We start from the raw sequence: 12,714 nt of genomic DNA on the forward strand, positions 1-12,714 counted from the left end.
TGTCAGGTTAAAATGCACCCACCTTCACCCCAGCTTCAGCTCCCCAGCCCCTCACTCTGATCCATTCTATTTATTTTCCATCTCACTTATCACCTTTCACCGTACTATATAGTTTTTTATTTTTTCCCTTTCTCACTCTGTTGGGATGTAAACACCATGGAAGCAGGAATCTGTCTATTTTCTTTTCTTATGTATCCCAAGCCCCTAGAACACTGCCTGATGCTTAGTAAAAAAGCATCAGAAAAGTTGGAATGAGTGAATTAATGAAATAATGAATAAAAAAAGAAAAATGAATGAGCAAGAGAAAGGCAGGCAAGACAGATGTGCATAGTCATTGTCAGAAAGGATTTGTCGCCCCACTGTCTGATCTATTAGAAAATATTGACTTTAAAATTTTTCAAATACTTTAGTAGCCCTACCTTTATGTTTTATTTTTGCATTACGCTTAGAAGCTTTGATTTGGTTTGATTAACTTTGCGATCCAGCTGGCATGGTCAGAATTTGAAATTCTTCAGCAGTTGGTCTTGAATGTTATCATTGTCTCAGATTGTGAACATTTTCCCCAATTTATTTTTAGAGCCTAGATTCAGATTTATCAGATGGACCAGTCACTGTGCAGGAACTTATGGAGGTCAAAAACGCTCTAGTGGCTTCTGAGGCCAAGATACAACAGCTAATGAAGGTGAATAACAACTTGAGTGACGAGCTGAGAATTATGCAGAAAAAGGTAACATGTCAATAAATGCCAGGATGGTTGCTCTTTAACCCCGTAGTATAAGGAAGAATCCCAGGCATGATGCTTGTGGTCAGAGGGAAGAAACACAGATCTAAAAATCTTTGGGCCAAGCTGTCTTTTTGGAAGCAGTATGTATTTTGGATATTTTAAATGAAGTAGCTTTGATTAGAAATAAATCCAGTGTAAGTTTCCCAGGTAGGAAAACATTACAGCCTATTAAGTGTTTGTGTCAGTTGTAGAATCCCTTGCACTATCCTGTGCTTCCTGGGAAGCTAGACACCACTCCATGGATGTGATTCTTCCTATTTATTGCTTGTTCTAAAGAATAAGCACGCCATGAAGACAGGGCAGACGAAAGCCCAGGACAGGTGTATGTGTTTATTCGCATTCCAAACCCCATGCCACACAAGGGGTACTCTCCCTGTTCACTTTAGTCTAAGATATTACCCACCCCTGCCCTGGCAGCCCAGTCCCACAGCCCCACTTTTTTTTCACCAGTAATTACCACGAATTTATGATGTCCTCAGAGCCACAGAATAGGTACTCAGTAAATGTAAGAAAACATTGTGTTTGCACCAGCGAGAACTGTACGCTGGTAAGAAACAATCCCATTTGCTCGGCATTTCCTTGTTTGCCGCCTTTTGAGAGAGTTAGAAATATATAAATATATTAATCTCTATCTGTAAAAAAAGTATGGCTAGTAGTAGCAAGGAATATGCTTCAGAGGGGATTACGTATATAATTCTTTATAAGAATGCTAAGAAAAAGAAGTGGAAAGATTCTAAATTCTGCCCGAGACTTTGTGGGTACTGCTCCCATCATTCAGTGCTCTACAAAATGAGATTCTGTATACTTCCTTAAACAGAAACAAAACAAAGTATATATCTGTGTCATTTGAAGAGTGATGCTTCAGAATCATTATCAAGAACAGAGGACATGGTGCACCTCATTTGTGGCTGGGCCCTTTTCAGTGGTACTTCCAAAAGGAAGGCTGAAGATCTAAGAAGAGGTCCGTGCCCCTCTGCTTGTCAGGGAAGAACACTACAGTGCACCCTTGCCTCCGGCTTGGTCCAGGATTCTTTTGAGTTCTAGATCATTTTTGGAGACGTTTTGAGATAGATGACCTCAATACCTATAATAGAAGGGGACAAGAATGCCTGAAGATCGATCAGATTTTAATCAAACTCTTGTCCTGTGCCACCCTGGCCCTGTCACCGGCTGGTGTGCAGCCATGAACAAGACAGACAAAGTGCCTTTTTGCCATAGCATACAGGGCTTGCACTTTTTCTGTCTTTTCTGAAATATCTTTTGTTTAATGAATTACAGTTTGTCTCATTAATTGAACTAATGCATTTTTTTGAGGTGACTTTTTCTGAAACATGCTGACTTTGCCACTGCAAATCAGTCTGCTAAGCATCACCATTTTTATTCTTATTATTCTCCTTTTAGTATTTGTAGAAATCACTAGAGATAACCTCGAATCTCTGAAAGCAAATGTCTCAAGCTTCTTTAAGAAATGCAGAGTGGGATTATTTGCCATTGTTCATGGATTATCTCCTCAATTCTTAGAAATGCTTTTGATTTATGAACCTATTATCTATAACTTTTCATGTCCTGTTATACTCCTTCCAGACAAAAAAAAGTGTAGTCTGGTTCTTATTAAGATAAGCACCATTCAGATTTATCTGAGGATATCTCGCTAAGTACAGAGTACTAAAATTAAAAAAAATTGAGACCAGGAACTAGTGGTCATCAAAGCACATTAAAGCAAAATCCAGGCTGGATGTTTTAGAGTGAAAAGTGTAAAGATAAAGTTTAAGATTTCAAGACCTTGTCTAAAATACTCTAAGAGGTTTTCACATAGACACACAAGCATGTGACCGGATCCCCCAGTCCTACACTGAGGACCATGTGTCAGTTATGCTCCTCACTGGTTGGACCTTGACCATTTCATTGTAGAACATGGGTTCCCTAATAAGTAGTTTTGACAGGCACTTTACGCCTGTCTGTTTCCTAGAATGTAGGAATTTTCAGTAGCTGCTTGTCACTTTGCAGCTGTTCTTTCTTTGGAAAGGGAGTTGCAGATATAAGTTATGCCCTGAAAGCCTTTCTGGTGTAGAAGCAATCTATCCTTTCTTAGGGATCACGCTTTGAGAAAACTGAGAACGAGAGTATTTCTGTTGCAAAGACAGTAAATCAGACTTTCACAAAAGTTTGGCACTACTAATATAAAGTATGTGGAATTTGTTTATTTAGCGAAGATGCATTGATTTTATTTCAAAGTTAGGTAAAGTTTTTTAATATATATATAGTTGACGCAGTAGCATGATTTGTGTCTGATCTTTCACATTTAACAGTTGCTTGGAAAAGATGCTAATTAATGAAGAGGAGCAGCCACTATTGGTGTATTTTTCACAGATCGGTGCTTTCTAACATAGAAATTGAAAGTAACTCCTAACACTGAATGGGCTTGCTATTGAAAAAGTAATGATCTCCTGGTGCAAACACAGTTGCTTGTGGACTTAAGCCTTGGCCCTGGTGGGGAATTTGGTCACATTTTACAATCTCTGTCAAAGAGTAGACAGCTGAACTCACACCACACCCAGCTTATAAAATGTCCTGGAAGATGGAGGAGCACCAGAGGGGAAGGACATTGTGCAGCCTGGACTCAGTTAATTGTGTTTAAAATGCCAGATGCTAAAGAGTAACTCGGTTCCTTGCTGATCCCTTAACTCTAATTCATCCAGCGCCATGAAGCAGCCTGCATGTAAGGAATGGAAAGAGCGTTCAGGGTCTCCAAGTGACAGCCTCTAACTAAAACGGGGTGGTGCCAGGCAGATTAGAGTGTTTAAAGCTGACACCACCACCGTCGCATTTTTGGGCGGCAGAGCCAAAGGAGAGAGAGGCCAGGTATTCCGGCCCTGGCTGAAAGATGACCGATCACCAGAGGGCAGCGTGCACTACGTGGAGCGTTCAGATGAAGATGTTGATAGTTCAATAGGTCTCCGGTTTTCTTCGTGATATGTTAATATAGCAAACTTAACCAAGATCTGGTTCCCTCTCTTTTTAAAAAAGTGCTAAATTGTTTGGAATTTTAAAGACTATTATGTAATAAAAACTTGTTGATCTTATTTTTTCTTGTTGGCTTTTTGGGAAGCAGTAGCTCATCTGATTTTTCGTAAGCTGAATTTCACTGTCTTTCTTGCTTTGCAAAGCAACTCTAGTTATCTTTGTGCTGCTTCCATGGTGTCTGCTGACATTTTTGGCATTTGCAAATTGCTCAGGGCTCATTTGAAAAGCAAGTTACCTAAGTGATGTCTTAATGATCTCAAGCTCTTGCTTGAAACAGCCTTAGAATAATCCAGAGTGCAGCTTGCCTGCAAACGTTTCCCAGGCCCACCATGACCAATTTTTACGTGGTTAGGCAGTTCACTTTTAAAAAGTCCAAACTGCAACTTTTTCACATTCAGAAATTAGCTGTTTAATTTGCTTAAGTGACAAAGTGAGTTGATTGCGTTTCACTTATTCTAGAAGAAAGAGTTTTGGTTTGTAGTTGCCTTTGACTTTCAACCCAGCGAGCTGTTAACTGTTCTTATTGTTAAAGCTGGTAGTTGTATGCGTTTACTTGGTGTTTGCTTTTTCTACTTGCTATAGAAAAACACAGTCCCACTGCCAAACATGTCTTTCAGCTTCAAACACTCCAGAGTGAAAATTCGAACCTCAGGAAACAGGCCACAACCAATATATATCAGGTGCAAACTGATTCTGAGTACACAGACACTTCCAACCACTCTTCTTTAAAGAGACGTCCATCTGCCCGGGGCAGTAGGCCCATGTCCATGTACGAGACGGGATCAGGTCAGAAACCCTATCTCCCAATGGGAGAAGTGAACCACCCCGAAGAGAGCAGGACGAGACTCCAGCCTTTCCCCGCGCACGTAAGTAACACCACTGGCGCTTCTGCTTTTCACTCTCTGTCCAGCCTGACTCCTGCCTTCCCTCTTCTGAACCTGCAGATCCCCAGTCTCTGCTTTGCCAAATTGGGCTACAAGAGTCGTCCTTGTGTTTGCTGTATTAACATGTCGACAGGTGCTTGCGGTGTTCCCACAAGCACTCAGGGCCACTGGCCGAAAGTTTTCCAACGACCCTGGGGATTCTGGCTCTTGCTCAGCCCCTCTCCCCTTTTTCTCCCCCGTATCCATAATATCTTTCCCAGCCAGCCACTATTGGAACTTTTTTGGTAACAAGCTTCCTTCCCTATTTCCAAAAACAAAAGCAAATTATAAAGGTTACCGGCGGCAGTAAGTACCGTCTTCTTCAAGGTAGACGGGCATGTGCCCCCTTACGCACAGGAGCCCTGAGAATTCAAGGTGCCTCCTCTGCTCCTCCCAGTGGAGCGGATGGCGTCTGTGGCCTGGGCATACAGGCCAGGTCTGGAAGCCTCTGGGCCTCCCCAACCCCTGCACCTGTGGTCAGTGTGCCTGCTTAGCTGCATCCTCCTCCCTGCGTGGAGAAAGTGTTGCTTTTTCACTTCATAAGAATGAGATGTAAGAATTCTACATCAGCCTTACAAGCGTTACGTTCCAAAGATCGTATTCTGTAACAGGCTACTAATGCTCCTATTTTACAGTGGAATAACTATTGTGTTGTGAGGGTTTCAAATATTATATTTCTTGGGGATTAATTTGTTTTAAAAAACCTATGTTTTGACAAACATGTCTGTTTTGCAGACATTTTGAACCTATGTGATGTTTTCTCAAAGAGTAATATTTATCTTTTTGAATGTCAGAGTTATTCTTCAGTCCACTCTTATAGGAATTTCCAAAAAAATTCTCAGAGTAAATAGAAAGTAAAGGATATGGTTTAGGAAATTAAGCCCTAGTTTAATTTTGTCAAGCTTTAATGTGATAAAATTACAGTGTTGTTATATTGCAATTGGGAGTCTGCTTCTTCAACTTTTTAAGTTGTTTGGGCTGAACATTCTAAAGCAATTGATTTGATACGTTGGGTGTAATGGGAATGCCATTGAACTAAGTTAAGAATCTTATTTTTGTATAACTGAAAAAATTTAGGAAAAGCCACTTTGTTAGTTTTCACAGTGTACTTTTTTATTTTAGAAACATTTAAAATGTAAGAACGTCTTATTATTGTAAAAGTTCTATGTCTGTACTAAGGAGCAGATTGATAGCGTATACCAACTTTAAATCATTTGTATAGTTTTTCATTTCATATCATCTGTCCTGGTTAAAAAACAAATATTTGTTTAAGGCTATCTATTAAAAAAAAAAGAAACATTGGCAAGTTTGACAAATTATGCTAGGTATTGTCTTTCCCTCATAGAAAAGTAGCCTTATAAATTCCAAGTAATTTCCGAGAGGCATTTCACTAAGGGATTAAACATCTCTAGGGATCTGTCATTGGCTAGCGTGGAAGTTTCAGCACTGATCTCATGTGTGTAGTGAGTTGCTTTTTAGGATTCTTTTCTGGGAAACCTGGGCCGAAGCCAGGGTAGGAGGTGGGGTTTTTTGTTTGTTTTGTGTTTTCCCGAGTGTGTTTCTTTTTCCCCTTCCAGATTGGGAGGAGTGCGCTTGTGACCTCCTCTTCGTCTCTGCCTTCCTTCCCCTCCACACTTTCCTGGTCAAGGGACGAGAGCGCCCGAAGGGTTAAGTACACTCTGAATGCTCTGCTCTCTGGAGGAGGGGCACTCTGTGCTTCTCCCAGTCCTCCCTCCCTCCGCTAACTGCTCTCTGTCCTGCATGAGGCAGCTCTTCCCTCCTGGTGTCTCAGCTCTCAGCACTCACACAAGCATGCATGTCTGCAGTAGGCGGCCTCCGTCTCCTCGAACTCCACATTGCTCAGTCTCACGTGACATTTAACACAGTCTGCAGTTCACCCTGTAACACTGATTCTGAGCATTCTGTCTTTTTAAACAATCAGAAAATTAGCTGGCTGCTGGCTAAGTATTATAATAGGGCAAATCTGTCCAAATTTGTTCAGAGAACTAGTGTATTTGGACTAACGGAAACACTAAGACATCATGCTCTTTATTTTTTTTTACCTCTTGACATATTTTACCTCAGCACCTTACTTGACAAACCAAGGTTTTGCAGTCCCTGCATTCTGCATCCAGATTGCAACACATGGCAGCACTGGAGGTGTAGGCACCTGTTAGTATGAAGCTGTTCACTTTGTTCTTTGGTCAAGTCCAGCTTGCCGACGTATAATTTACATTTCCAGTAACAGCACTTGATACAGGTAAGCTCCTTTTAGAGTAGCCAGACAGCAAGTATTTATCAAGCACCTTGTCCACACCCAGCCTTTTGGAAAGTCAGTTAAAGGGTCCTGGGGACTTAGGTGACCTCCCTGCTCCTAAAGGCAATGTCAGTTTAAAAAACAGTTTCATGCATGAAGAGTACATGGCAGCAAGCTGGGAAAGCCATGACAGAGCACAGGCTTTGCAGACCTGCGTTCAGGTCCTGGCTCTTTTGTTTTTTACTGGAAGGGCAGTGTGGCTAAAGTGAGAGGAGGGAGGGTGGGTGTGGGTGAGGGACCACCTTTACAGACCAGGGGGATTTGCACTGCCCTTTGTCCGTTCCCTCCACATCGGCAGGAACGATGGAGAATCTTGCCCACTGTCAGTGCCTTATGGCACGTGGAGGCCCTTTGGGGGTTCTTTTCTGCACTTTTGAGGTAATCTTTTAAAAAAAACCTCTTGACATATGCTACTTTCTTCTGAGCAGTTCTGAAATTGAACTGCACTGTTTATATTACAGTATTTCAGTTAAAGTAAGGGGCAGTTAAATAGAAATGAATATCTTATTTGAAATGTTGTTGCTAAGAGTCAAGTAAACCTCTTTTTGTCCACTGTGAAAGTTTTTAAAAATTTTTTGGTAGTTGTGAGAATTATTGCAAGGACTGCTAACTGAGACAGTGTTTTATACTGGCCATTTAAACGGGTAATCCTCACTGCTCCTGACAGCTTCATCGTGAGGTTAGGCTTTTATGGCATGTCTGTATGCAGAGAAAACTACCAATCTATTAAATAAACTGAACCAGCACCAGCTATAAGGTAACTTTTCTATTAACAGCTTTGAGAGAGCAGCACTTTTAACTAGTAGACCTTAGTTCTGCATGTTTACAATAATTTTCATAAAATTAATGCTAATTTGAAATCCTGAAATATGCTTTTGTTGATAACGATGAAGGATTTAATGTAAGTAACGGATTTCCTGGGTGGTTATTGCTGTACGTTGTTTTCTGTATTTGAGAAACATTTCCTGAGTACTTTTATTAGATATTTGAGTCATTACTCTTCTAAAATGTTTCAATGAAACTTGGTACTTTTGATCATTGTGGAGGTAATGTATTTGATTTGTAATTGTCAAATTTACATCAGGGAAGGCAAAAAGATCCATTATAAAAAGGTGGGATTTTTCTGGGTTTAATTCCGTTTTCTAGCTTTTTCCACCGGAGCAGCTCTGGACAAAGGTCCCAGAATAATTATTTAAATACAAATGTTTTACATTCTGTTTTATGCTGTGTATGTGCATGTACAAACACAAACACACACTCATCTCTGTGTGTGTATGTATATATAAAAACTAAAGGAAAAGAAATGTATTAGTCAGACATTCACTGTGAAAGGTAAGAAGAGATTTTTTTGTTTTGTTTTGTCTTTTGTTTTTTGTTTTGTTTTGTTTTTTTGAGATCATCTCTGCAAGAGCCTGGTTTCACTGTTCCCTGCCTGCCTTTGGTCTTCCATGTAGATAGCCAGTAGCCAGTAACTCACTGATTGATCCATAAAGCCAAACCAAAAGCAGCAAGTGAAGCAGAACTGCTTGCTGGTAGGAGTTGTAAACAAAGGGATCTTAAATGTTGTAGTAGTTTTTACAGAACTTAGCTTTACAGACTCTCTTTATAGCTGCAGGCCAACATTTTCAGTCATTTGCCAGATGTATTTGAGTGGTTTCAGTACGAACTCGTATTGAACTTTAGGAGCCCAGTGCAAGTGTCTTACATTAAGTGGCTGGGACCAAATAGAGCATTTGGGGGAAACATGAAAGACCTCAGCAGACAGAGAAAGAGTGTTCTCCCTGGGAAGGACAGAGAGGGGTCATGGGGATAGTAAGCAACACGTGGTGTGAATAAGGAGCCTTTCCCCATCTCAGGGCTGGCTGCCTGCCTGCCTACCCGCCCGCATAGGGCCTTCAGAGGGCCAAGCAGCATTATCAGGAAGGAGCAAATAATTAAACTTTATGGAGACTTACTTAACTGACTAACTCTAAGGGAGCCATTCATTTGAGTGAAGCTACAGGGTCTCCGTATGTTTAAACAGGGCTCTGAATTTACAGGCTCTTTATCTTTAGCCACATTTTATTGCAGCAACAATAAAATTCCTTAGGCACATGTTTTGATTAACTTGGATTAAATTCAAGTTACAGAGCTAGAAATAGCTCATATTTGTCTTTTGCAATTGGTAATCAATTTAGGCTTTAAATCAGCTTCCACTGATTTCTGTTCAAATGAAGAAATTCCCAAGCACTATGGGTAAAATAAATACTGAGGGGAAATCCTTTGTATTAAATGCTCCAGAACTAACATAGTCCCCTTCAAAGGAATGTGGTCCCCTTCAAATGTTGTCACCCCAGAAGGCCCTGTACTTAGCAGTGCTGCCATTTGCTCAAAACAGTTGTAGGCTTCCTGTGTCCCATTTTTGTTGCACCATATCCTTATGTTTTAAGGGATAGATGTTTGGAGAGACAGATGAAAGGGGTTGGAAACCAAGTGTCACACCAGGTTAATCCATTTTGGTTCACAAACAACGTGTGGCAATGAATGAATGGTTTCTGGTTTCCTTGTGTGGCTCACACAAGCCGTCTCTGAGGATAGTTCTTGGAGAGCTGTGTTGTGAGCAGTGGTGGTCCTCAGGGGCACAGGTGTGGGGTATTGGAGGTAGCAGGAGACAGGAAGCCCAGGTTCTTAGTCCAGGTTTTCTACTGACTCTTTGGCCTTGGGGGTGACCCCCAGCTCTTTTGGCCCTTCCTTTTCTCATCTGGTATTAGACTAGCTAATCTGCAGGCGACTCCCAGTGCTGACATCTGTGGATATATGTGCGGACCCATTTGCTTCTTAAATGGGCCCCATTATATTATAGTTAAACTCCATACTCCTCAGAGAGCTAAACATGAGTGTTGCCTTGCGTGTCTGTTAGTTTGTACCGGGGGTCTGTGTATGGAGCAGCTAAGAAGCAAAGAAGAAAATGGGGCAGAGAAGGAAAGAAACCGTTTCTGGATCCACTATTCATCTGTTACTAAATTAAAAAAAATTTTTTTTTTAATTTTCTGGCCACACCACGTGGCTTACAGGATCATAGTTCCCTGACCAGAGATCAAACCCGGGCCCTGGACAGTGAAAGCACCGTCTCCTAACCACTGGACCACCAGGGAATTCCCTATTCCTAAATTTTTAATAAAGCGTCGGCCCCCGTCCCAGATGAGATCTGGGGCATGATGGCCACGTAGCCTGACAGGTAACAATTCCTGAGAAGGCACCCAAGAAGTGTCTGGTGCTCTCAACTAATGGGGTCGCCTTTTCTCTTGTAGGCATCCAGGCTGGAGAAGCAGAACAGCACACCTGAAAGTGACTATGACAACACTCCCAATGACAGGGACCCGGATGACTTGGGGTACATGTGCAGGAAGAATGCCCTGGGGCTGGGCTCTTCAACCAGAGACCGAGCAGCGTGGTCAGGAGGCACACTTCACCACCTGCACCCGCTTCTCTGTTTTCAGACCCATAAGGTCCTCAGATATTAAGGCATAAGTGCATAGTTCACACCTCTTCCCGTCTCCCATTATTGCCACAGGGGCCTTTTGTTCTTTTACCAGCAGGTTAGACTCATCTCTGAGTCTCTGTAATGCGCTTAAAGTCAGTTCTCCATTTCATTTTCGAGTCAATGTTAGGTTACATCCTGCATTTGCATCCCAAGGAATTGGCTCGATTAGGGTGGCTTCATAACCACACACCCTCCCTGATCTGGTTGTTCCCTCCCTTTCCCCATCTTTAGCCTTCCTACTAGGGTCATCATGTCCACCCCCGTGGTAGGATGAAACAGCCTCCGTATGAGCTGTGGCTGCCTGCTGATGAACCAGCCTTACCCTGAGTCTCCTGCCAGACAGGATAAAGGAAACCACAAAAGCAGCCCACTCGTGCCTTCAGCACATGCACATGCTGTGGCTCCTAGAAGCAGAGAGGCAGCTGATAACTACCTGTCACATTTAACCACTTCTTCAATGCTCACAGGTCAAGCAGGAAGGGAAGGCGAAGTACAGTGTGGCAAGGTGACGGCTCAGGCCCAGATGCGGCAGAGCCCCACACGGCCCCGAGCCCCGCCTTCCCCAGCACCGAAGACGTCATCCGGAAGACTGAACAGATCACTAAAAACATACAGGAGCTCTTAAGAGCAGCCCAAGAAAATAAACACGACAGGTAAGGAGGCTTGAATATCCAGCCTGGCAGGACGTGTGCACATGCTCTGGAAGAGATGCTGCTGCTCCCTTATAGACGGGGATTTTTTTTTTAATATGCTCACTTCAAAAGTTGTTGAAGGGCTTCCCTGGTGGCGCAGTGGTTGAGAGTCCGCCTGCCGATGCAGGGGACACGGGCTCATGCCCCGGTCCGGGAGGATCCCACATGCCGTGGAGCGGCTGAGCCTGCGCGTCCGGAGCCTGTGCTCCGCAACAGGAGAGGCCACAACAGTGAGAGGCCCGCGTACCGCAAAAAAAAAAAAAGTTCTTGAAAATTTCAGGTTACGAAAATTTCAGGCTTAAAAACAAATTTGTCTTTTTTTTTTATGTAGTATTTTTAATCTTTCATCTTCTTACGAAGTGCTCTGAATATAGCTGCCTCTAGAGAGAGAATTGCGGCGTATTTGGGATAGTGACATTCCCAGTTCTTGAGATGAAAGAATCTACCTCAAAACTGGCAACACATTCTCCCGGCCACACTGCTGTCTGTGGTCTCTTTAGCTGGGGAGAAATCTACTGCCATAGAAGGTATCCTGAAATGAACCTGATTTCTTACCTTTTTCCCTCATGCATGTGCATGTCTGAGAAGCAAGTGGTTTTTAGAAAAGTTGATCTAATTGTCATCCAAATCATTCTCTGCTCCTGAATGAAGAGTCTGCTCACTCTGGGCAGAGCCATATCTTGCAGAGTTATTTCTTACTGCAGAGAAGGGTCCAGCTCTCGTTCTAACTCCCCCCTCTGTCCTCTGGTAAGTTGTTAGCTGTTGCAGGTGGTATCACGCGGCCGGCCTGCTCCAGACACAATCATGACACATTTAACATCATCCCACTGAGTTTATGAAAGCGGCAAAATTTGATCAAAACCCAAGAACAATCTCATTGTTTTCATTAGGTCAGCAAAGTTTAGGGCTTCAGTGAAGAACTTCTCTCCATGCCTTTGCACGAACAAAAGTTGTTCAAGGAACACAGTACTGCTGCTTCTTTTTCCTGTTCTCTTCCATGAAAAGATGCACCAGTGTCTTTTGCATTCTCCGTGTCCCTCGCACTGCCATGCTCACCTCCCCATTTTCTACCCTTTTCCGTTTTGCTGTACAGCTCAGACTTCTCCCAGTGTCATTATTTCCCACTCAGTAGGAGAGGAATGGTCAGTGTTTATTGAAGGAGCAGAGCTAGTCTTCATGGATGGACTGCTGGAGGCTCCTCAGAGAAAAAGAGGAACCTGCATAATTTCTCAGCCTCCTTCCACGAAAATTATATAGCTGTTTATCTCTCCCCTCCCCCGGACATCCTCTTTATCGCACGCCCTTCCTGCCTCACACGCTACAGGTGTGGAGTTCCTCTGCTCCTCACCACTGCCTTGGCAACAGGCAGCTTCATTACCACATTACATAAAGCAAAACGTTTCACACCTTAAACGTATCAAGGCACCGTGAAAACAGGGTGAACTCTTTCC

The 12,714-nt window shown here is 42.7% G+C and overlaps 1 protein-coding gene across 6 annotated transcripts in view; it reads left to right on the forward strand.

Moving 5' to 3' along the window:
* Positions 1-12,714, forward strand: part of GIT2 (GIT ArfGAP 2) — a 49,021-nt gene that overhangs the window by 32,884 nt on the left and 3,423 nt on the right. For 2 of the 6 annotated variants that reach the window (XM_007448209.1, XM_007448210.1), the window contains 3 exons: positions 4,426-4,674; positions 10,339-10,421; positions 11,039-11,224. In XM_007448209.1, coding sequence (XP_007448271.1) covers positions 4,426-4,674; positions 10,339-10,421; positions 11,039-11,224 — 518 coding nt within the window. Of the gene's footprint in view, positions 1-577; positions 728-3,093; positions 3,865-4,425; positions 4,675-6,308; positions 6,399-10,338; positions 10,422-11,038; positions 11,225-12,714 lie in introns of those variants that run through there. The other 4 variants (XM_007448207.1, XM_007448208.1, XM_007448211.1 and 1 more) reach the window with 4 other exon arrangements.

Source organism: Lipotes vexillifer, unplaced genomic scaffold, assembly GCF_000442215.2.
Source record: "Lipotes vexillifer unplaced genomic scaffold, Lipotes_vexillifer_v1.1 scaffold236, whole genome shotgun sequence".
Lineage (NCBI taxonomy): Eukaryota > Metazoa > Chordata > Mammalia > Artiodactyla > Lipotidae > Lipotes > Lipotes vexillifer.